This window comes from Carassius carassius, chromosome 13 (genome assembly GCF_963082965.1).
Source record: "Carassius carassius chromosome 13, fCarCar2.1, whole genome shotgun sequence".
NCBI classification, from domain to species: Eukaryota; Metazoa; Chordata; class Actinopteri; order Cypriniformes; family Cyprinidae; genus Carassius; species Carassius carassius.
The window spans coordinates 28,314,215-28,341,407 of NC_081767.1; the positions used below are offsets into that span (position 1 = coordinate 28,314,215).

At 35.4% G+C, this 27,193-nt stretch overlaps 1 protein-coding gene across 5 annotated transcripts in view; it reads right to left on the reverse strand.

The window, feature by feature from the left end:
- The window catches only part of LOC132156282 (FYVE, RhoGEF and PH domain-containing protein 4-like), a 45,345-nt gene extending 20,165 nt beyond the window's left edge, over positions 1 to 25,180 (reverse strand). Inside the window, exons 1-2 of one of the 5 annotated variants that reach the window (XM_059565214.1) lie at positions 24,862 to 25,180; positions 6,731 to 6,817 (exon numbers count right to left, since the gene is read on the reverse strand). In XM_059565214.1, the coding sequence (XP_059421197.1) occupies positions 6,731 to 6,817; positions 24,862 to 24,952 (178 nt within the window). In that variant the 5' untranslated portion in view covers positions 24,953 to 25,180. Of the gene's footprint in view, positions 1 to 3,768; positions 3,885 to 6,264; positions 6,286 to 6,730; positions 6,818 to 12,310; positions 12,615 to 18,898; positions 19,080 to 24,861 lie in introns of those variants that run through there. The other 4 variants (XM_059565215.1, XM_059565217.1, XM_059565216.1 and 1 more) reach the window with 4 other exon arrangements.
- Between the last annotated feature and the right edge of the window lie 2,013 nt (positions 25,181 to 27,193).

Consider the following 27,193-nt stretch of genomic DNA (forward strand, 5'->3'; position numbering starts at 1 on the left):
TAGGCTATTGTGACTTCAAATAAACAGAAACAAGACTTGACTGAAACGCAGACTATGTTCATAACACTTTAATTCTGTGTGACTAATTTTCAATCCTGATAAATTAATTTATTATGATCAATGTATCACTTATTATAGTAAAACATCAATGCTTTTGGATTTAAATATTTAACAAAGCAGTGACTTATTTCTTATTATTTTTCTGATAACTTCTCTTTGTTGGTGAAATAATGGGGTTGCGTGACGTTGTTCCTGAGAGGCGTGTAAAGGGCGGGTTTTAGTGAAGTGCACTTTAAATGGAATATATTTTAAAATTGAGATAAGAATAGAAAATTTTTCCATTGATGTATGGTTTATTAGGATTGGACAATATTTGGCCGAGATACAACTATTTGAAAATCTGGAATCTGAGGGTGCAAAAAAATCTAAATACTAAGAAAATCACCTTTGAAGTTGTGCAAATGAATTCTTAGCAATGCAGGAAATAGGAAATTTACAAAATATCTTCACTTATCTTTATATTTTCTTTACTTAATATCCTAATGAAAATGGATAATTTTGACCCATACAATGTTTTTTTGGCTATTGCTAAAAATACACCCCAGCGTCTTTCATGTCAGGTTTTGTTCCGGATTTGAAATATTTAAATGTGAGTTTGGCAAGCAGTTTTTGACATATGATATTTCCCCAATTAGTTAGGCAACAGTAGAGCTGCAAACACAGCCACTTTTCTTCTTTTCTTCTAAAAGGACGGTGCTCTACCATACAACATGAAATAAAACAAATGCATAAATTTTGCAGACAAGATAAAATGCCACTGCAAGATCTGCGAGGCCACTGACTTCTTTACTGCACACTACATTCAAAAGTCATAACACATTAAGGAACTGTAGTTGCAACCCTGGTTTAGATTCCTCTTTCAGGTTATTCATCCTGTTCGACCACCATGACATCCTGTTCGACCAGTATGTGCTACTGTATTAACCTCACAATAGAGTCCATGTATATTCACACCAAGAATGATAGCTATAAAAAAAATATAACAATAACTATATTAGCGTACAAACCAATGGACCATTCCTTATTTGGGTGCAATGAACAGGACACACAAGTCTGTCGCTTTCCGCTGTAAACCATCTTGTTACAGGCCCTCATGCAAATGGTGTCTTGCCCATGTCTTGTTAAATTAAAGCATGGGGATGTTTATGCATTAGGGAGCACAAAGAGAGGCTTTCTATTGCCTTCCCAGCTTCATCTGGCCCCCTTTTCTTCACTGGAAACATCATGAGGATGAATGCTGCTGTTGTACTGGAAGTAAATATATGGTGGTGGTGGTGGTGGTGGTGATGGTTTAAGGACAGCGTCATATGTGATTGTCCCATTTTTCTCAGTTTTGGCTCAGTTTGTGGCCAGGATTGAAACAAGCTTTCTTTTATGGACCAAAGAATGCCTCTAAATGCCTGCATTTCCCAGAAAATTTCAGTCTCTTAAATAAATATTTTTGTAATATGATATCCCCAAGACCATCAAGACCAACACTTAAAATTATTATTATTATTATTATTTTTGCCTGTGTGTACATAATAACTTTTTCTGTATTTGAACAAACTCCTGGAGCTTATGTATATTAAACTCTGACCCAGGCAAACACCTAGCAACCATTCACAACACCCTAGCAACCATCAACATCACTACAGCACTGTGACAAGGAATTTTGCAGGGGCAAGCACCACCAACATTTTTATTAAAATTGGGTTTGCATTAATACATACCATTTAATAATAATTAAAAATGCATAAAAAGTGTGACAAATAGACAATTACAGTCCTTTCTTACTAAGCATCAAGATACAACAGAAATTAGTGATATTTAATTCTGACTTACATTGAGTACTTTCACACGTTCAGTATTATCAGTACATTCATCAACATTTTTCTATTAAGAGGTCATGTGTGACGAGGGTTGTTATTAAAATGAAGAAGTTGCAACATTACCGGAAAAGTTCTGAGGCTATGTGTGAAAAACAGTGTACAAGTACAAGGTTAGACGACTGACTCTAACATAAGAAGTCTGCTGACGCAGTTCTCCAGGCCATGTAGTTGTACACCTGTAGCACAGGACTCGAAAATTATAATTATCTAAACCGTGGAAAGAAATTTCATCAAACTGGATGGATGCTGAAATTAAGAGCTATTCTCCATTGAGAAGATGAAGAAATTATTCAACAGATTACTGGAAGAGATGTCTAACTGAAAGCTCTGTCAGTTATGTTTTATGTTATCTCACACAAGACAAATTACTAGTATTTTTAACATTTATACCAATGACTTTTCAATTGAAAGTGTTTAAAGGACAATTCCAGCAAACAGCAACAGAGTTGTAACTAAATGTTGGTGTTAATGTGTGAATGGTATTCGAAAAAAGACTGAAAGCTGCTGCAGATGTAGTAAATTTACTGGAAAAGTCAATTCAGCAATTTCGCATGAAATATTTGCACTGAATAATGCACTTGATAACTGGCCTCTGAGTTACCATGGCAAGAGATCAAAATATCCACATCATAACAGATGCAAATCTATTAGAAATGTGTGGCTGTTTTTTTGCAGCTATAATTAGAAAAGTGAGCCAGGTTAATGTTAAACCACGTGTGGCCTAGTGAATGTAAACTATGATAAAAATTGCCACTAAAATGTTTGCATTGGAAAAAGCATAAATGTTCTGCCTTCCGAGTCTAAAACACAGGGGTGTGCCAACTTTGGCATTCCTGGCTAAGTTTAGAAAGGAATAAAAAAGTCTGTGGTTTGACTTGACATATACAGAGAGTCCAGTTCAAGATAATGGCTTAAATCAGATCAGCATCTGAGTTTAATAACAGCAGTTTGTTCCAGTAAAAAAAAAAAAAAACTAGAAATGTCTAGCCTTTGGTCACTGAAAACATTCCAGATCTGTTTACATTTCTGTACATGAAAATAAGACACATGAATTCCAGTTTTAAGTAGTTGCAACATAAAAAAAATCAACCTTAATTTGAATAGTAAAATTTCTAGTTTATGGGAAATCCACCATAAATGTATATTTGAATATGGCTGCAATTTTGGTACTGTACTATCAATAAAAACCTTGTGGGAAAGTAACAACCAATACAGAACAGATAAGAACAGCTCATTTAGTTTGCAAATGGAGATGGGAACTGACCATAAGGAGCAGAAGTAGTTAGCAAAAGTTTTCGGAGCTTGTCATGCAACAGAGAAACACAGACAGGCAATAAATAAACGTGAAGGAAGTTAGAAATTAACATGCATGCAAAATGCATTTTCTTTATCATGCAATGGTGCTAGATGAAAAAAGCTAACTAACAAGACTGAAAAATGTGAACTGCTTGAACTTGTTCATCCATGTTGGCAAACAAACACATTACAAAATTATCTAAAATGTAAAAGACAGGTGACCAAATGTCTGAGATGGACATATCTATGTAGAATAAATCTAAAGCGGAACCTTAAAATATAAAAAAATCTCATATGAAATATTCAGTAATGCATTCGGATTTCAATTATTATATAAAAAACTTTCATTTTTAAAGTAACCACTGTCACAGAGAAGAAAGACGCACAAATTTGTGTTAATACACATAAAAGCTCTTCCAGCTAATGTGCTGTTGCCAAGTTTCATTATACTGTCACAATATCTAAACAGACCATGTTAACCAATGAAAACAGTATTAGCAGGGGTAAGACTGAGATCATTGTCAAGCCAAAGTAATCTCACCTTCTGTTCGTTAAAATGAGCCCAAATAATCCCAGGACAATGAGAAATATAACAGCAGTTTTCAGCATTCAAGCCTTCCGGTCCTCTATAAACCTCAGACTGACTGAAACTCTGCCACAAAGGCACAAGGAAACAGCCCCTCCCTCCCTCCGAACACACACGCACACACACACACACACGCACACACATACTGCACTCAAGCATAACACTTACATTCATTGTGCATCAAATCCACTAGATGTTACAATGTATATAGTGCTGTGTGTTAATGAACACCTGGAAAAGATTCTCACATGAATATAATTTCAGGTAATGTGATAAAGGGCAAATTAAATAATAATTTCCTCAATAATTTCTGTATAAAATGATAGAATAATAGAAAATAGTAAATAGAAAATAAAAAAATATAAATAAGTTTTGTTGCATTGTAAAGACATTCTTTAAAAATGTTCCTTTTATGTTCTGGAGAAGATTAGGGTGAGTAAATTATGACAAAATTGTTGAATTTCTGAATGGAGCGGAAATCGGACTTTGACGTAATGCACGTAATGAAATAACTTGATGGTATAAATGAGGAAGAAATGCAACAGACATTAGTCAGAGTGGATGACACACAGAATTTTTTTCAATTGAAGAAAACTAGGCTGTGTGAGGTACACTGTGGAAAGGTCATAGATCAGACGTCGTTTTCAAAACTGTTCTGTAGGGTTTTTTGTCTACTGTAAGTTTTCTGGAAAGTTTCATCAGCTGAACAATTGACATGTTGTTAAAAAGCAGTACAACTCATTAAACGCATTGTACTTCTATCTCTCACAACCTTATTTTCATTCCGGTAAAACACTAAATGTGGCGGAACCCTGACAAAGGTCTGCGGTGCCCCTTCAACAGCTTTGAGCAGCATCAGTCTCATTCCAAACCCTCGTCTTAATAGCACACAAAAACTCTCATGTTACAAAATACTGAGAGGAAAATTCAAATGGACTCCGGATACACAGGCTAAAATTAAATGAAGCTCTCACTGGCACAGACTGAATGGCAATCATTCAAGGGTGGGAAGTTATAAATGGACACACACAAGTAGTCTTCAACATGTAAACTGCATGCAGCGGTCTGCCACACCTTACACATTAATTAAACTGTTTACCAGATTCCACTGCAGATCTGACTTACTTTCATTTCATTTTCAACACTGAGTGGCGACAGAGAAGAGTCCTGGGCATCTGGGGTTGCACAACCTTCTTGACACATCCCAGATAGCCACAACTCAACTCAAACCAGTACATACTGATGCCCTTTCTGTTGGATGCAGTTAATGAAGTAAAATGGTCTGCTTTGCTGCTTGGATCAATTCCAGTGATTCCAGTGATCCAACACCTCTAGTTTTTCCTCTTTAGAGGTGCACCGACATGACATCTGAACATCAACCTGCCACAGCAACAGTATCTACAACAATTACTCAAGAGCTGTCAGTGTATAACTTATGATATAAAGTTTTTTTTATAAAGATTTTTTTTGGGATCCTGCACTTTATAACATACTTTTGATCAATTAATGTATGCATGCTGAATAAAAATAAACATTTCTTAAAAAAACAAAAACAAAAAATGCTTAAAAAAAGCCTAAATGCAATCTACATGGTATGTGAAAGTGACGTACAGCCAAGTATGGTGACCCATATTCAGAATTCATTTAACCCATCCAAAGTGCACACACACAAGTAGTGAACACACACACACACACACTTTGAACACACACCCGGAGCAGTGGGCAGCCATTTATGTTGCGGCGCCCGGGGAGCAGTTGGGAGATCAGTGCCTTGCTCAAGGGCACCTCAAGTCATGGTATTGCCAGCCCAAGACTCGAACCCACAACCTTAGGGTTAGGAGTCAAACTCTCTAACCACTAAGCCACGCCTTCCCCAAAGGTGATTGTTCAAAATACTATACACAAAGTATATAAGCAAAAAAATACAAATAAAATAAAAAAACACTCAACCACTATATGTCAAATACTCAAGACCAAAACCACACCAATAACCACCTGGTTATAAAGATCACATAAAGTTGAAGATCTCGTGTAATCAGCTCAGTGATATCTCTTACATTTGGCCTTATCACGAGTCCACAATTACAGTAAGCTCAGTACAGCGTTCCTGTCTCCCTTTAAACAAGTCTGTCCAGCACAACTACTGTAGTGACACGGCACCATAGACCTCCATTTGTATTCCCATATAATGTCTGGAGAACAAAATCTTTCGTTAATATCGATCTGACAAAATGAAAGCAAACTTCGTGAAGGCGACGAGGCCTTAGTTTACACACGGAGCTACATACACTCACAGCACAATATGTAACCTTGTTTTTTAAATGAAGTGTACATTTATTCATTTTTAAGTCCATGTAAATTAAGTTTTTCAGTTTTAAAAGCAATAAGCAAAAATGACATTTTGTAGATCTCATCGTTTCTATTCATGTGGTGTTGTGCTGGGTAACCCACCGTATAAAGTCATTGGTCCTGTGATCCTTCCCCACATAACTGTAAATTAAACATCAAATCTGGTTTGATATAACTACTCAATTATTCGAATTCTTCTCCATGCTAACTCATCCTTCCATTAAGAGAAACAAAAGCATGCAGAATGCAGAGGAAACAAACGAGGGTGATTAGACCAAGAACTGAGGTCGATGGATCATTGACAACACTGTACAGCCTATTCATTCCCATAAACCTCAAAACTATTACATAACATATAAAAGTATCCCTTATCTCTTAAAGCAGATCATAAATCCAACTGCTCGCAGCTACAGTTTTTAAAAGAAGATTTGATATGACACATAATTCATGCATCAACAACTACAATTAATGTAATCCTCGACTCCCAATGATCCGAGCTAGAAGTCTCAGTGAAAAGAGAAAGGAATAGACAGATTAGGAAGCAGAGGAAGGGAGAGTTGTTGCTCACCTTTGCTCTGAGGGATCTTCACCCCAACACAAGGTTCCTCTTCATCACATTGTTTGGAGGGAAAACAGCTGGGATTACTGGCTTTATCTGAAAGATGCCAAGAGAAACATTTAGTTGGTTTTATTCTCAGCACTTTTCTGACAGTTTCCAGAAAGTTTTTGAGGTACCTTCATGATCTTGAATTATGTAGATAAGAGAGGAAACTGGGGGGGATAGAGATACTAAGAAACATGTGGGAGGGGCTAAAAAAAAAGAACAGGAAGAGATCTGCAAATCTTGGTGCCAAAGGGTAAATTACACTATACCATTTGAATCAATAGCGAGTTATGCTCCCGATATCAGCCTCCATTCCTCTGGAAATACATTTTTATTAGAGTTTGGAATGTCTGTGAGGATTTGATCCCATTTCATCCCAAAGGTGTCCAAGGGAGTTCAGATTTGTATTTTTAGCACGCCAGTTCTTAAACACAGGACTCAGCAAATATTTTTTACATGAATCCTGCTTAATGCACACAGCACTGTTCTTTTGGAATAGGAAAGGACCCTTTTTAAATTATACAAAGTTGTCATATTAATGACAAAGAGCTTAAACTAACACCACAATACAAAAAAAAAAAAGATTGAAATAGGCTATATTAAATTATACAACTCTTACAAAGTTAAAGCATAAATTAATGTCATGATAAACACTTAAGCTTAATTATACAAAATCGTGTAATACAGATTTTAAGCTTAAAATGTCACAATGCAAACTAAATAAGTAAATTAAATACTTCTCATTAACTCTATAATTATGCACGTGAACGATGCAAAATAAATAAACATAATCTGTATGCAACATAATTTTTACCTTAAAAGTGCAAAGATAAACTGTATTATGTGTAATAGTATGACTGCATGAGAATTAAAGTATAGAAATATCTTCTGAATGATAAAAACAGGAGCAGAAGGTCTGTGTGTGTGAACAGAGAGGATGAGAGAACATTAATCCAGCATTTGTAGCAAAACAAAGGAAAGTAAATCCCCAGAGACTCGCCAGTAATTAATTCTGCTGTAATATCTAGTCCATGTGAGAGCTGTGTTACTGTACTCTATTTCTATTTTCCAATGCACATAAAAGATGAAAGCCAATCAGTAAAAAAGTTACATGTGGTTGCCAATTGTAGACATGTGTGCATGAAGGCACACACTGACAAGCTGAAAATCTAAAATCACAATAATAATGTTATACTTCTGAGTGAAAACTCAAGAGAATGGGGGAGTAAAGAAAAACAAAATACAGTGATGAAAGATGGAGAACTTATTGAATAAAGTAAACAGAGAATGTGACAAAAACAGTCAGTTCAACGTCCAATGAAACAAGTTTACAGTAAGTTACATTTTGAGTGGTTCAGGGTGCGCTTGTGCTTTATCCTGGGCATGAGATTAAAGCAAGGCTTTTTCCTCATACCATCTGGAGCCCTTGTGACAGAAGGATCTGGTGTCCCCCACACACTCAAACGTGCACACATGCTCACATACTAACCATTTTTAATAGCATCTTTACAAAAAAATCGCATTCTGTAAGCTTACACAACAACCACAACAAAGAAACTTTAATGAAGACGAAACCCTATATAAACCCTATATAAAACCTTTCTGAGCTATCAAAGACAGATTCTAAACAAACTGTAAAATGGGTTACTGGGATGTATAGAGCTGGAAAACCATGCATAGATAATTGCATGACACCTCAGTTTATCTGTTTGCTTGGTCAAAAACAAAATACAGCCATCTTTCATCAATGACATGTTTTATGAGGTTGTTTGTAATCCTGTGTAGCATGTAATTTCGCATTTATGTGGAGCCCTTGTTAGAGCATTAAAGTAGATGCTCCATGAATCATGTTCACAGTCGAGTGGCCATTATAATTGTAAATATTGTGGTTTTCAATAGGCAGTGAATTATGGATCTGGTCGATGCAAGAATAAATGCTTTCCTTAATCAGGCTCAATCAATTTTCAGTATGTGCACATTCATTTAATGTATTTGTAACCAACTAAGAGAACAAACAGAACGCTAAACTGAATTACGATGATGCATAAAAGCGATGGTTCATCACATTAATCTGGCATTTACAAACTGGGCCCCAAAGTGCTTGAACATTGATTTAATATTGACACAATAAACAAACACAGCAAAATCCTTACAAATAAAGCAACCAGATTCTACCAAGTATAAAAAGCTTTTTTGATGATACTAGGGCTTAATAGAGTTTACCACGGCTTTATTGCAGTAATAATCAATATCAATAAAGGCAATTATAATCATCAAATGCAGCTTCTTACTTGTACAGACCATGTTTCATTCCCATTTTTTTATATTATCATTATTCTCAATATAGTTTTTTTATTACATTAAAATTACAAGTACAATGATTTCTTTTTTACTAACCTAATTTAAAATACTATCATCTATAAATAAATTACAATATTACTTTATTAAAAAAAATAATAAATGTATTTATATATATATATATGTATATATTATATATACATATACATGTATATATATATATATATATATATATATATATATATGTATATATACGTATGTATGTAGTATATATGTATATATACATGTATATATGTATATATATGTATATGTATATATATATATATATATGTAAATATATATATATATATACATATATATATGAATGTTATTCATTTTAATTTATACATATACATATATATATATATATATATATATATATATATATGTATATTTATATGTTCAACCATGCTTGAATTTACAGCAAATTGTTCAAAGATATATCAATAATCTGATGAATTTTGCTTATTGTTATGCAAAACATTTTGCAAGAAAATTTAGATAAAAAGCATCTCTCTACCTGATTTTGAAACTTGCACAGGTCATTAAAAAAGGTTCTAAACAAGACTGTTACATATCTTGAGTACAACGTGAGATTTGATGCACAAGGGAACGCACTAAAAATCTGAAAAATACCTGCTCTGCTCTTGGTCCTCCAATGTGTCCTGCTCTGCGTCTTCCTCATACTTTTAAGATGTTTATTCATCTTAAGCAGCAACAATATGCTAAACAACGGGGAAATGCCGACAGCATGCAACTCATCTTAAAAGTGTCGCTCATAACAAGTGGTTGCATTTTTTTTTGTCCTTCCTGTGGTTGTCTAACTCCTTCCCCTCAACTCCTCCTTCCCACTCAAAATTGGTTTCTCAGCCAATGTGAACAGGACACTGTCTAAATAAATGTCCATTCAAAACCATATTGGCACTTTAATCATCATAGATGATGTACTGTGCTACCAACACCTCCAGAGAAAAAAAATGATGAAACAAACATCAGTAAAATCCTCACATATGTGTAATTAAAAACATCCAACTATTTCCTCAATGTACCATCTACAAAATGTTAAGTGTGCATGAATGTGCTGACTGTTGGCAACTAGAGAATAATTAGTTATTGATAAAAGCTGCGGCGTCAGAGACTGATGAGAATGAAGTCTAAATGTGTAACAATATCAACAAACCAACCCACTTTTTCCGCTTTCATCTCTCCAGTCCCAATGTGAACAGAACTACGGGAACGTGTGAAATCTCTTATAGGCCTTAAAAAAATTATAGAAGGAAAGGAATGGATGCTTCACTTTCACAACCCTAAGACAAACCTAAGGTACTAATGACAAACAAGAAATGACTCATAATCTTAGACTTTGTCTGTCTTTGAACTGTCAGCATGCTGACTGAGCTCCACACATACAGTAATTATGACCCTTGATCAGTTATGAGCCTCTCCTCTGTGTTTTTGAGCTTGTTTTTATGTAATATTCCTGCAGCACAGTTCTGCTTTTCTGCTTCTTGCGTGTGTTCATGATTAACCTCTCAACTGAAAGCAGTCCCATGTTCAACAGTGAGAAGCAGATAATAAAGCATTTCTGTGCTCCTGTTCTCAGCACGAGACAGTGTGGGTGGAAGTGAGGTCATCATTTATAGACACAACCAAGACTGTAGAGGGACACCATCACCCTTAGGTGAGAAAAATGACAAATGAGACCGCATTAGTGCGGTTTCTCCTACGCATAGAGAACCACTGAACACTTTTGCTGTAAAAAGTCCCCTAGAATTTCAAAAGTGATCTCTTAGAACTTAGAATTGCCATAAAGTTCATAATCAAAAGTCAAAAATCAATACCAAAATATCCTAGCTCTATAATTGTGTAAAACATAAACTACTGGTCAAAAGTTTGTAATAATTAAAATTGTTTTATTTATTTATTTATTTATTTATAACTTGTGCTCCCCAAGGTTACATTTATAAAAAATAAAAATATCTGTCTTTATTAATACATTTTAAATGTAATTTATTTCTGTGATGGCAAAGCAGAATTTTCAGCAGTCATTTCTCCAGTCTTCAGTGTCACATGATCCTTCAGAAATCATTCTAATAGGCTGATTTGGTGCTCAAGAAACATTTCTTATTATTATTAATACTATTTTTAAGGAAGACAGGATAGATTACTGTTCAAAAACATTGACAATAATAATAACCATTATTAATAACTGAGCACCAATAATAACTGTTAATAAATCAGCATATTAGATGATTTCTGAAGGATCATGTGACACTGAAGACTAGAGTAATGGCTGCAAAAAACATCTATGTCATCACAGGAATAAATTACATTTTAAAACATATTTAGAAAAAAAACAGTTATTTTAAATTGTAATAATATTACTGATTTTTACAGTATTTTTAATGAAATAAATGCAGCCTTGGTGAGCATAAGAAACGTGTTTGAAAAACATTAAAAAAACCTCAATTATTCCAAACCTTTGACAAGCGGTGTAATGGTAAGTTGTCTCTTTTTACTCAACTTGTGTCTATGTAGGATAAACACCTCAGAGATAGTTAATACTTAAAAAGAGACACAGATAAATTGATGTAAAATGCTTGAAAAGGGGTGGTAAAGCAGTCTTAGTCATCTGTGACGGTTACTACGTATGTGTTATTTAGCAAGTTAATGATACTTTAAACTCAGATCCAGACTACAGATCCTGTAAAGAGATACTTCTTTGTTTAATCCGATAGCTGTGTGGTGTTTGCACACACTTATCGCACACAGACACATACAGATCTCCACCTGCTTTCATGAAGCACCCTGACCTGTTTCCACATCCATCTGTTTCTGCATCTGTGTCTGTGTTTGCATTTATGTGGCTCATTCAGCCCAGGTTCGCTCATCGCTGTGAGCACACAAAATTATAATTAGATATGTCATTGCTCTAGGTTTTACACAAAAGCACCGTTTAAATCCCCCCACATACAGACACACGCCACTGCTTCAGTGTCTGCAGAGTTAAATATGCATCTCTCCAGACAAAACTGTCACACATAAACATCCACTAATATACCAAACAGCAGGTTTCTATTCAACTCTAGTTGAACCATACTCTTCTGCGGTAAACCTGATGAGCTTCAAGAGCCACAGCCCTTCTCGAATGTGGCCATCTGTGTGCAAAGTAACGGCGATCTCTACATGTGAAGAAACATCACAGACCTGAGTCTTTGTCGGATTGGAGACGGCAGCCCTGTGTGGGAGATTTCCACTTCAGTTCAGTTCCGTCGTCCTAATCCGAAAAATCATGCCAGACTGAGCAGTCCTCTCATGAACCCTCCCTCTCTAGTCATCCTCCATCCTACCTCTTTCTCTCGTTCTCTCTCTGGCTCTACACTTGCTTTACTGCTTCTCCTCCTCCTTCTTCTATTCCCCCTCTCTTGCTTCCCCCGCACACACTGTGTTTTCCGCTCAGCCTCTGTTTTTTTCTCCACCGAGGATAATCACATTCCAGAGGAGGGACAGCATATGGCAGGGAAATGCCACACGCTCTTGTCTGTCCGTCTTTATGTGCCAATGTGTGTGTGTGTTGCATGGACAATTACCCCTATTGTATTACCAGAAGGGTGGGCCAACAAACAGGGGGTCGGGGGTTTGGGATTAAAGGGGCGGGGTGTGACTCGAAAGAAAAAGCTAGAGGAATATTGATGAGTGGGTATGATATTTGGAAAATGCCATCTTTTCTCCTCTGATTGGTCGGGTCACTGGAGTGCACGTATCGCTGTTATTCAGCGGAGGGGCGAATTTGAGGCTGATTCTATTGGAGGGCACACACCGCTCATGTGACGAAAAGGAAAGGGCCACATGGGAGACTGAGGAGGAATACAGATGAGTCAGTGATTTGTGGGGGAAGGGGAATGAGGTGGAGGGCACTGTCACCACCTACAATATTCTCACACTCTCAGATGATGACATACACCATATATATATATATAAAAGTATACCATTGTATTATGTTTATATGGTAAGGCCAGTACAATGCATAAGGAATCTTCACTCTTTGCAGATAATCAAAATATTGTTTTATTATAAAAGTGTTTATGAGAGACTGTAGTTTCTTTTTTAATGATACCATTTGATTTTAAGAAATTAATAATGACCATTACAGTTCCTGAATAAAAAAAATATATAACTTATAATTTAGTGTGTGTGTGTGTGTGTGTGTGTGTTATTTTTTAACTAATAAATGTGTGTGTGTGTGTGTGTGTGTGTGTGTGTATAGATAAAGCGCTGTTACTGACTTTGAGATTTCTATGCTAAATTTTATAAGGATAAAGGATAATTCATATCAACATTACAACATTATCCGACTGACACCAAATTATTTTTAATGTTTTTTTTTATTATTATTATTCAAAGTCCTGGGACCATGGTAATAGTAATTCAATTACTTCCTATTTTTTACTTTTGCAGAGAATCAAATCGTGTATTGTGTCACAGAACAGCTCTATAAAGCAATAATGCCAAACAGAAAATGAAGCAATTAAAAAGTGCTAGCAATGTTTTTTTTTTTTACACTTCTCATTTAGACTGCCTAATAGCCTGATTGAATTCCCAAAATGCCTTCAAATGTAAACACACACACAATCAACACTTGACTATAAACTGCTTCATTTTTTTCTGTCATATGCCTCGGTGGGATAACCTTCGTGCCAATTCAACCAGTCAGCCCAAACACTCCTGACCTCTTTCAAATCACACTTCTTGTAGTCTCTTTCTGTTTTCACTCACATGTCTGACCACCACTCTTGCCTTTTGACAACCTCACTTTATTAAAGTCACATCACTGCAAACGCACCCAACATGTTTCCCATCTCCCCCACACTCCTGTCCTGATCTCCTCCTTCCATCAGTAACATGTTCAGTCCTCTCCTCCCCCTACATAGCTTGTGGTAAATAAAGCCTCAGGCCATGTTTTTACACAGACTTTATTCCTTCTAGATGCTTCTGAATGATCCTTTGACATACTGCTCTCATAGTCATCAGGCTTTAGTCTGCACTGAGTGTACTCATACATTCAATAGGCCTAAAAATAAAAATCTATAAAAAACGTATAGAATTTCAATAATCAAATTTTTTTACTATATTGCGTAACAATAAAATATATCTGAATATTTTATGTACAATTTATATTATTATTTGTATAAAAACTTAAGTTAACTTTAATTAAGTTCCAAAAACACATTTATACCTGAGCAAATAGCTTATCTGAAGAACAAGGTAAATAAATAAATAAATAAATACAATTTGGAGAGAAAGGTCTGTCCATTAGGATAACATTTTGGAAGTCATGAACCTGGTATTTTCAATCATTTAAAAATCAAATCCATGTATCTTTCATTTCATCTATCTATTATGTTTGTGGTATTTATACAGGCAGGAAATGACTCGAATTGAGTCACTGAATCTGTAAACTGTACTACACATTTAATGATGGCAGGTGTGGGTGTTTGTGTTCTTAAAACGGGTGCATTATTATTGACAAAATAGCCCTTCCTGTACCTTGTTATAAACTCATAGCACAACCAAAACACCATCTCAATGTGCATATAAACACATGCTAGTTCAGATTTCCTTGCAGACAGCTTTGTGTGGGTGTGAATCTTAAAAGCAGATGAAAATGTTCCTCATTGCTGTCCAATTTGGCCAAGTTAATATTAATAGTCAAGCTTGAAGGGAAAACAGTGCTGACACTCACTATGTAGCTCTCCTTTTTCTGTGTTAATAAACAAATCTCATTTTTTCTACTCAAACACACACAATAAGTTCCACACTTGGAGAACAATTATCCTACACATAGACAAAGCAGCACATACTTGTCACCTATTTTGGGCACAGTGTTTTGTGAAGCATTCTTTTATAATAACTATGTGAATAGCAGTACAGTGAGTGAGTTATTGCAGACTCCACTGGCTTCTGTACTTGAGTGTCAAAGCACCACTGACCCCTGCTGGACAATAAGACGCATTTGTTTATGTTCGTATTTTTTCTTTGAAAGTACTATATAAATATAACAAGCATCAAGTATTAAAAACATGTAATAAATGTTAAATAATGAGAATAAGTGAAAGAATAAATACATAACTGTGAAAAAAAATAACAGAAAATGATTGGCAATTTTTTTTTATTATAATAATAATTTAACCTCATTCCAGAAGGGACTTCCACATGCATGCTGCACTTCAAGACCAAAAACACTACTCTAAACACAGACAGAAAATGCAATGAAAGAGAAGGAAAATGTCAGAAAGAGACAGAGAAAAAGGAAAAGAGGAGGAAGCTCTCAAGATGGAGGTGGAGTGTCATCATGGCTCAGAAACTATGAAGGGAAGCTGTATGGGAAGGATGTGATTTCATTATTCAGGTGCATGAAAGCATTTAATACGTTTTTCAAAAGCAGAGGACAGCCTTCCCTCCAGCAGAACATTTGCACGTGTAAAAGCATTCTTATCACCTGCTGAACAACTGTAACAATGTCAGCAGTGCACACTGATCAGCAACCGTTTAGAACAGCCTTGAGTCCATTTATTTTCTCCAAAGACCAAGCAACTTTGAGATGAATCAAAACTTGATTCAAAGCTAAAAGGTATTTGAAACGGGGGCCGGATTCTCAAAAATAAAGAAATTTCTTAAGATAAATTCCACTAAGTTCGTAAGAATGTTCTTAAGTGCAATTCTTGAAAAATTCATAATACATTCTCAAATATATTCTTAAGAACATCTTAATTTTTTTCTTAAGAAGAAAATAACAGCCGTTATCTGAATGAATAGCTACATGACGCACTGATAAACTCACGATTGTCTTCTTGCGCTTCCTGTAGATCATAATAAGCACGCATCATAGACTGTATATTTTCGTTGCGACTTTGACTGGCGCTCAGCTTCACGTTTTAAATGGGGCCTGTTTTTGAACAGTTACTTTTAAAACAGTCTGTCTCAAGCTGAAGCGATACGTTTCATTCATTTTGTGCTGTTTTGTCTTCCGGTATGTGAGTCCGCACTTCTACAGCAAATGCTTTCTGTGCGTTCATATGCGCTGAATACTGCCAAAGAATATGTATTTATAAGCTAAAATTAACGGCGTTTAATTAAAGCTCCCTATCTGACTCGTTTCAGAGTTGCTAATGAGTTTTGAAGTCCGCAAAAAGCAGCGTCACACACAGGCTAATCATGACTGATCTGTTTAACAGTCACCGCTGTCCCTTCAGAAAACTCCTGCACATCCCTAACCCTCGTTACCCTCCTACGTATTATATGTAGCTGTTGTTGTAATTCTTAAATATAACAGTTAATTTGAAATAACCCAATAAATTCATTAAATAGTTCTTATTGTTTTGGATTTAAGACAAGTCTGGGGCTGTCCTAAACTTAGCTATTCACGATTATTTTTAAGAAGATTCTTTTCAAGAATTTGAATTCTTCTTAGGTTTTTTCTTAAGAACAATCTTAAGAAAAAAGATAAGAATATCCTTAAGATTAATTTTTGGGAATACAAAATATTCTTAACTTTTTTCTAAAGTTAAAAAATAAGAAGAAAACGGCAGTCAAGAAGAAATTTCTTTGTTTTGTGAATCCAGGACTTATGAAACTAGAAATCTATTTTATAAGGGAAAGAACAACTCATCCCAGGAACCACTGTGGATGATGGAACAGAATCAGCATTGATGGTATAACATAAAACTTTGCAAGTTTATTTATTTTGTTTACCAACTATGCTACAAAATATTCAAATACAATAAAAAATTTAAAAATGCAATACTATACAAGTTGTTTGAGAGTGCAGAAAGACTATACGATCTACAATTATTGATTTATAGCAGTGGAAAGTTTCCATGGTAACTCTGATTGGTGGATCTAACTTAAAGGAATAGTTCACCTGAAAATTAACATTTGCTAAAAATTTACTCACCCTCAGGCCCTCTAAGAACAGATTTGGAAAAATTTAGCATTTGATTACTGTACATGCCCATTAATGGATCCTCTGCAGTGAATGGGTGCCGTCAGAATGAGAATCCAAACAGCTGATATAAATATCACAATAATCCACAAGTAGTCATGACTTCAGTCCACCAGTTAACATGATGAAGTTAAAATCTGTTTTTGTAAGAAATAAATCCAGTATTAAGACGTTTTAAACTTCAAACCATTGCTACCAGAGTCCATAATAATCCAAAAAATTGCTTTCTCCAGTTCTCCAAATCTTTTCCGATGAAGAAACAAACACATCTACATCGTGGATGGCCTGAAGGTGAACCATTTCTGGGTGAACCATTTTTCATGGTTTTTAGGTTGTGTAATACTTCACAAATACTTAAATAGCTTACCACACACACACTAATCACTTTGTTCTGGTGAAAATAATATTAGAAGTACTAAATTGACTTCTCAGTAATGGTAGATAAGTAAATCGCTCAAAATTATTTTCTCTTTAGAGAAAAAATGAACGTGATTTTTACTTCCAGAACTCTCTAAAGTTAACAAGGTTTATTACCATTAATTATCATATTATCATTAATTAATCAATATGCAAATCTCAGATTTTGTTAGTGTTAAAAAAAAACCTTTAGTCTCTTCCCTCCTAACAGATTAGAAAGTGAAATAATAAACTGAGGTTTTTTAAATAGGCCATGACCAGACCTTTACAAACCCACAACTCAATGTAAACACACAAAACAATGGGCCAGTAGTTCCTGCCCAGAGGAACGGCTGGAGGACGGACTTGCGCGTGCTGATCTCAAGAGATATGTGCTTTTCTTCTGCTTGGGTCGGTAACTGATTTTGCACACAATCCTCATATAACCAGTCTAATATACTGTGGCATCATTCTACCACAAAGAAATATCTGACCTGCAAATTCAAGTCTGTGCTATACTGGTAGTGTGTATGTTGGCCATGTGGGGAGATGTTTTGTCTTTAGTATGGCTGAAAAAAATTAACCTGACACCTGATGTCTGGGTCCCCAGCCACCCATAAATCACGAAGGTTTAGATTAGTGAAAAGAAGCTTATGAGTTAGTTTAAATGGGCGGGACAAGACATGTGTAAGAGAGAGAATGTGTTGTCCTGAAACAGCTGCAGGCATTATTTCAACAGAAAACTGAATTCAGTACAAACCAGTCAGTGGACAACAGCTCGGATTACTGTGTGTAACTATTAAGAAACATGTTGATGAGTTCATCTGCCGCATGGAATACATATGGGCTAATTATTCTCTTGTTAAACAGTTTATCAGAGATGTTTGTCTTAGTAATATTTTGTTATACTGTTCCATTTCTGAAACAACTTTCCTTTTCTGTTGATGTCCCCAATCACAATTTTAAATACATTTGGAGGGGGGGGGGGGGGGGGGGGGGGGGTTCACAATCTCTGTGTTAGGCAGAATATGATGGTAAATAATTTTAACCCACCCTCCTGTACAGAGAGTAAACTTCTAGATAGATCATCCTTATTTCATTCAATACCTGTATGACTTTCTTTCTTCTGCAGAAGACAAAATAAGGCATTTTGAAGTATGTTTAAATGTTTTGTCCACTCAATGAAAGTCAGTGGGGTCCAAAACAATGTAAGAAAAAGAAGAAAGTAATTTTTCAAAATATGTTTCTTTGCATTTTAGAACAACGTGAGGAGGAGTAAAATACATTTTTTATTTATTTTTGGTGAAATATCCACTTAACACAGATTTACTCTTCAAAAGTAACACCAAACTATGTTGACAACCAATACATGAACAATTACTGAAACTGAATATTACCTTTAGCTGGCCAAAACCAATACTTCCGTCGATGCTTAATTTTTCTTAATCCATTCCCCATGATACTGTATGTAGTTTTGTGATTACATGAATGAGGCTTTCCTATGCATCAACAGATACATTTTTCGATCTCAACTGGGTTAGAATCAGAGTTCCTTCAACAGCCTCCTCTCCATTCTCTGACAAGCAACCGCTACTTCGCAACCACGGCTTCCTGTAGATGCAGAATGGGCCAAAATATCCACTTTATCACAACTTCCTCTCTCATTCCCTCTTGTGCTCACCTCTAAAAAGCAGTCCCGTTAACAAAACAATCTCCAAACGTCTTCCTAATGAAAGATGAAAGATTTTGGCAGAAATCTTTTTACTTAAAAGAAAAAGGATCTTAATATCCTGTTAAGATTCCAAGTTTTTCAATGATTCTTCATTCCTTGACGTTAATTGGACAAATATACTATGTTGCCATTCGAGGATAATGTCTCCAAAAAAGAGCCTGTTCTAGGCTTGATGCTTGAACTACAAAATTGCCCCATCCCACCAGCCCAAGTGGGGAAACTCCAGACAAAAATCAGGAAATGGCAGTCATCTACAAGTGTTTGCTAAGAAGCTGAGTTGATCAAGAGGAAAGGGGCATGGGTAGGACTGCCCTGGGCGGAGGCATGGGTTATGTAAAGCTCCATAACTATCAAATTCTCATAGGTAAACAAAGCAGAGATCTGAACTGGGTGAGACTTGAGTCAAGGGTGAAATCAATAATCTAGGGTCTTGACATTTGTACAGTCAAGAGAACAAATGAAAGGAAGGAAATTACAGAGAGCTAGATTTTAAAATCCTACACCCTTTAGAGTAACTGTTCCTGATTTCTCACCACCAGGCGTAGATCTTTTTAATCAAACTACCTACTGAATGATATGACTAACACAAGACCTTGCAACACCCCTGTCTGCTGGGCATTGTGTGTTTCATAATAGGCAAGATAGGAACTCACCCTCCCGTCATCAGACCCTGAGTAGGAATTTTCCCACTCTGACAGGAAGTGCGTCACTACAGGACCATCATGCATGTAAATAAACTCTTAACCCCATCCCCTCCCCTGAACGTTTACATGGAAAATATGGAGTTATTTCAAAATTTGTCTTTGTTAAAACGACACCTTTGGGTGATCCTGTTCAGGTGAATGCTCAGCAAATGATCTTAAATGAACTATTCAATTATTTATCTTATACACTACAGTTCAGAAGAGCTAAATTAGCTATAAATGACCAAGCACTTTTAAAAGATAAGAGAGTCCAGGTTCATAAAATTAGTTTTAACTACTCCACAAAGTACAACTTGATATGTAACATTTAAAGAAACAAATATATAAATTACAGTAACATATAAGCAGTCCTGATTTCCAATTTTGAAATAACTTCATAAATGCCCATTAAGTTCTGGACACAATGTTAAGAGGTTGCAAAACCCTTTTGGTGTTATACTGCCACCTGCTGGGTGTTTCTACATTATGTATTACTGAGACAAACTGAAAAGCTCTGTAGTGTAAACATACATAACAAACAATCATAAGGATTAAGTGTTAATGCAAATTCCTTGCAGATATGACTATTTATTTTAGACTAGATTTCAGTGTTATAGTTGAAATTATGTCTAATTTCATGTGGCTGGCCTACAGTGTCCTGTCCTCAAATATTTACTAGAGGATAAAGGAGGGTGTGTATCCATGAGATATTTATAGCCCCTCTCTCTCACACATCACAAACTAAAACCCTGCTAGTGCAGAATACACCAATCACAACCAAATAAAGTCTGATAAGCTCTTATGATGTTATTATGACAACAGGTCTGGCTCACCTGACTCTGACTCTGAACTTCTAAAACATTGACTTCAGTGTAACTGAGGAAGCACGAGATTCAGTGAAGCACTACAGAACATTAATAGTTAACTTTAACAACAGCACACATTTGTGTTAGTGGTCACTCGTAAAAACATAGTTATTTTAAGCCCAAAAGTTTGAAGAGGAAAGCATTTCTATTTAGTTTCTAACTAGCATTTTTTTTTCTCCAGGAAATAGCTCCCAAGGAGCTGTTCTGTTTTCTGTTTATGTACTATTATGTCTATTGTTAAAATGAGCTGAATATGAAAGCAGCTCAATAATTTCTTAAGCTACTGAGAGAAAGCTAAGGCATGACTGGTATTTTCAAATGCAAGCAGACACACTTGTTCATAAAAAGTACACACTTTCCTTGCTTCTGATTTTATTAATAAACAGAGAACTCAAGAAAAAATGTATTTTGTTTTCCTGCCAGTGTTTTTTCCCCTTTTTTTCTTTATTTAGTTCTTCCACTCAGTATTGCTTCAATAATTGCTGTATTATATATTCATATTTATTGTTTATAAATTTGAGAGTGATTCAGAGAGTAAGAAATACTTTTGATCTTAAAATCTTGATTTCTTATGCTGATTTATTGATTTTCCTTTTTTATCTCTCTTGTTGAAGATTAAACTAAAACACTGTTATAGAATATAATTTACAACAGCTATGGAATGTTTGACACCACAGGCATCAGAAATTGATTAAAATTAGGGATAACATCAAATTTTCATGTTGCGATTAATTGTTAATGCTTTTATCACTGTATACAGTATTATAACAATGTTGAAAGTTAGTTTTAAAAAAGTGGTCATAATACAGTATAAAAGGTTTAATATGTTTTTCTTATAACAAAAATAACTATGCAATAAAGCAATACAGAAAAAACATATAAAGTTAAAAGTTTTACACAGATTAAAGTGCAAAAGAACTATAAGGACTAATAGGTATCACTTTAACCAGTGGCGGTTTCTCCATTAAGGAAAGGGAGGGATTTTATTTTTCTTTTACATTCAACCACAGTGTTACACTAGCTGTTTGTGCTGCCTCTAAATAGTCCAATCAGCGTCGAGTCGAGTCGAGTCGAGTTTTGTGTAGTACCGCCCCCTTTTTGGGCGATTTCTGTCAAACTGAGAATCGCCCCGAGTGCTCTCATAGACTTCCATACAAAAATCATTTTTTTCGAACTGCAGGCACTACAATCCCAATGAGTTCCGGGAGGGCTCGCACTAACGTGCTTTCGTCATCGTGCGTAACCTTAACTTGTGCAACGACTGTTGGGAACAGTGACATCCAATAATATTTAAAAACTATTTTGAATTTTAACAACTAGAAAAAATTACTACTTTAATATCTTTATTAAATGTGAAAAAAAAACTGAAAGATGGGGACAGCTATGCCTTTGTCAGCTGAACTTGATCGACATCACAGCGAACGTTACCTCAGCGCAGATTAATTCTATCGTGTCATTGAAAGAAATACCATTCATTCGTCGTAGCAATAAGGATAAATTGGCAATTAAAGAATTAGGACAGCCAAAACCAAAATTAAACATCAAACAAGTATCCACAAAGGGCGGGAAGTCATATAAATGAGGATTTTCGAGGACGTGGTATGAGCAGAGAAAAATGCTAACGTTACCAGGCTGTGAAGTAGCTGATGTTATTCTGCTAATTTACCGCTGCATTTTGTTCCATCTCGAGAGCGTGACGGACATCGCATGGACAACTACAGGTGCCACTGAAATGCATCATCTCTCGGAGAAGGTGAAAAAACACAAAAGTGCAAAAATGCATATGGAATTGGCAGGAGCCGCCACTGACTTTAACCTTAACCTAAATTGATGAATGAATGAACTAATGAATGAACTAATACTAACTAAAGAAGCCCTAATGTAAAGTGTGAACAAACAATAAAGAATCAAAACACTTTCAAACAATACCTAGGGTATGTTGTAGTCCAGATTCAAATGTAAAAAAAAGTTTGAAATATTAAGCCATATTAAGTCTAAATATTTAAGTATTTAGCGCTGTGATAAACACAGCAAGTCCACAAATCTTAATGGCGATTTAAATACGTTTTAGAAAGTAGAGCAGCTGCTTTATTTATAGGGTTTCCAGGGTAACGGCTGCATTTTCTGCAGTTTAGCGCCATCTGCTGTCAGAGAGTGAATGTGCTTTCATTCAGCGTGTCTAATTAAATCTGCCCCAAAATACAACAACACAGCATTCAAAATCCCTGGGAGCATGATTTTGAGGAGATGTGAGAATGTTGAATGTTTATATAAATAGAACAATGGGTGGTGTTGGCGCAGTGGATAAGACACGTGCCTTTGGCGTGAGAGACCCGGGTTCTAATCCACTGTGAGACACCAATGTGTCCCTGAGCAAGACACTTAACCCCTAGTTGCTCCAGAGGCGTGTGACCTCTGACATATATAGCAATTGTAAGTCACTTTGGATAAAAGCATGAATAAATGTAAATGTAGAATGCATATTAAATGCAAGTAAAGTATCTGCTTTAATGTTTCAAATAAAATGTAAAAATATTGGTGACAATGTTGCATGGTCATACGGGGTAACAGATATTCATGTAAAAATGGATAAACATGCTAAATCTGACTCATACTTATTAAAATATATAAAAGAAAAAGAGATCATACTATTTTTTTTTTGATGATTTAAAACGTCTAGCTGACAAACAGGTAAGACATTGGTTTGATGGATAGTGGATTGGTAAGATCTGCAGCATCTTTAATAAGACAGGACTGGCCTTAAGGATAAATACTGTATTATAGAGAAAATAAATCACGTTGATTTTTTTTAAAACTCTTTGCTCAGCTTAAACAACACAAAAAATTAAACCTTAAAACCAAATACAGATGCAACATTATCCGAAGAACTGCAATGTTTTGCTGTCATTGAAAGGCAAAATCTGCCTTTCATTTACCCATTCACAGACACACTGGATTCTATGGCACCGATTGACATTTTTAACATCAGTAGCTGTGCTGTGCCAGGCAGAGTAGTATTGACATTATAGGCTGTTATTACGAAACACAGACTGACTAAATAAACCTGAAATATCTAATAGACTGGACAGTATAACAGCAGTACACCTGCACATTAGTTATCCTAAAGCTACAGAATTATGAAGGCTGGCTCATAGTCAGAGATGAGACATGGCACTATTGCAAACACTGTAACACAACCAGTTGGGACTTGTTCACACTCATATCGTGAGCTTTCAGTACAAACAGAGCTATCTTCCAAGGTAGAAAATGGAGTCTGGCATGGATTCCAATGCATTTTCCACGTTTAGTCAAATCTCTTGTGTGCTGTCAGAGATTAAGGCAACCCACGATGATGAACTTGAGCATGAAAAGATTGGAAGCATGAAGAGCTGGTTTAATATTAAAACTGAGAAATAAAAAGATCCATCGAAAGTAGATGTTACTAATTTTTTTTAGCCATGTTGCGAAATAAATATTTCATCAAAGACTTTTCATTAATGGCTTTCATTTTGATCTAGCACTTCACCATTCATTCCAAAAGGACCTCCTCCATAACTTCACAGTGTTGTTTACTTATCGTATGGGCTAGGCCTGGTTATGTTATGTTTATCAGAATGTCAAATATATTTATAAAATATTAATGCAATAAATCAAATACGAAAATATTTTGCAGGTAATACCATGGTATCAAGGCTACATTATATCGTGGTGGCGATACAATGTTTCAATCGTTAATAATAACTACAATATGTAATAAAAAATAAATAAAAAATGGTCGCAGCTTTTAGTGGGAGTAATTTAATTACTCATATCATGGCATAAAATTTTGGTTATATAGCCACATTAGAAACCTTTAAACGCATTTCCAGTATGGTGTGAACTGTCGCTGTTTACAGGCGGACCGAGATATTTCAACAAATGACCATTCAATGTGTTCTTTAAGTTGCGCAGAGAACACTCAAAGGCCTGACAACGTAACTATTTCACTGGAACAAATGCTTCCAGTGTTTTGGACGTTTGGCACGAGGAGGATAAGCCCATAAGCCGACTATCCGCTCTCACCTGACCGCTTCACTCACCTGCGGATTCCGGGCAATTCTTCACCGGCAAGCCTGCTCTCCGCTTCGGCTTTGACTTCCTCCGGATAGCGTTTCTCCTCAGTTCACTCATGTTTTTGTATCCTCATTACAACATTTAAAAGACCTTTAAATAACGGTTGTTTTACGTCCACGCAGCATCTCGGTTCATGTCTTAACAAGCGTCTGCAACCGTAAAAATAACCATTCAGAGTTATGCAAAAGTAAAGCGAAATGCTTCGTTTAGTATTTTCCTCAGATTCTCGGGCTCTTACAGTAGTACACTGTTCTGAGCCAGTTACCCTCCTAAGAGCTCTGATAGCAAGATTGGCCCAGTCCTGTCATTTCCTCTGTGCTCTGATCGCCTACTGTATATTTTGACTCGCCGAGCTCTTTGATTCATCTCAGTGAGTCGAATCGTTTGAATCAGTTTACCTAAACACTGCTTAGCCAGTGAAATTGGAGAACCGGTGTTATGGCGAATTTTGACTCTTTACCTGGGGATTATCTGCATAGAAGAACTGTAACTGTAAAATAATAATAATAATAAATAAAACGATCAAAGTTTATGAAAAAAAAAAAAAACTATAAATGAATACATTATTAAGTTCTGTAAGGTTAGGCAGTCATTTCAGTTTTGACCTCCTACTGTATTTTGACTTGAAAACACTTAGTGATCCAATTTACTGCTGCATAATTTAATCTTGGATTACTGTATCTGCATTAAATAACTGTACAGTAACTACAAAAGAATTGAAAAAGCAAAATTAAATTATTAAAATAAATAATAAACACATATAGTGTTCCTGTAGCTCAAGTGGTAGATCATTGTGTTATCAAGGTTGGGGGTTCGATTCCCGGGAATACATGATAGGTAAAAACTGATATCCTGAATTCACTGTAAGTCGCTTTGGATAAAAGCATCTGCTAAATGCATACATTTATTTATTTAGTTAATAAATTATTGTTCAATTATTAAGTACACTTAGTCTAGTCATTTCCTACCGTTTTTGATTCACCTCATTGAGTTATCTGAACACCGCTTAGCCAATCAAATTAGAGGATCGGAACTAACACTTGTATAACGTTGACAATAAAAATTAAAAGACCAAACTAAATTTATATATATATATAAATAAAATAAATAATGACAAAATCACAATGTGTTAATTATTTGTTTATTTTTCCTTACTAGATGTTGATATAAGGTGCAAAGACAAATGTAAGCTGTGATACACTACTGCATTGTGCACATTAAACATTTAATCATCAAATAATCAGGACAGGACTCAAAAAATATTGTTTTTAAATTTTACTTAAAAGAAAAGTATGTGGCTTATGACTGTGTACACATAAAAATATCCTGCAGCAAGATCATACTTTCACCAGTACACACCATCTGACATTGATGGTGTTACTCAGTAAATTACACTTAAGAGGCAACAAATCTACCACAATGTGTAGTTAATAACACTGAAATTCATTGGAAATACTCAATAAGAAATTAGTACAGTCTAAAACGCCAAATGAATGGGTTCTACTGAACAGAAACTGAGAACTGGGAGCTAAAAGAGATTGTGAATAAAACCATTGTTGCTATATATCCTTCTTTGCATGTCATTAAACAGACTATCTTTGTTCTCGTTCCACAATGGATACAGTTATGCTTTGAGAAACGTCTGATAGATTCTTCATCTAACTCCATCAATAACCTTTCAGTCAATCAACAAGACTGAAAATGTGTTTTTGTGGTTTGCTGCTGTATACAAACAATGACATCTGATATTTATTCATGTCCTGCTGGTAAATCATGGTGCAGTTAGAGGACAGATGACCAAATGACATTAAAATGATCCTGTGCCTTTTTTAAAATGCATAGATAAATGTATTTGTGCTATATTTAGGGTAATGGTTGGATATAACTTAAAGATAAAAGAAAAGAAAAGAGAGAAAGAGATATGTAAAGAGGTTCTAGTGAATATGGGATACAGTAAATAGGGATTGTATGCTGTCTTTGGAGCAGATCTGAGAATAATAAACCCACTTCATGTTCAAATTTAGCAGTGCAGTGGCATCAAGCCTCACTCAAGCTATAACTCCATTCCCTCAAAAATATAGGCCCTGAACTAGGCCTATATGTCCACTCAATCCTCAAAGACTTATCTGACATCAATTCGGCAATAAAAAAAGAGAATTCAGGTATAAAATATAATATTTATGCATTGCAATAAACTGTTAAAAAATGACAAAAGAAACAAATTCCATGTGCAAAGACATTAAAGAAGCTAAGATTAGAAAAACTCAATCGTATTATCACTCTAATGCAAACATCACA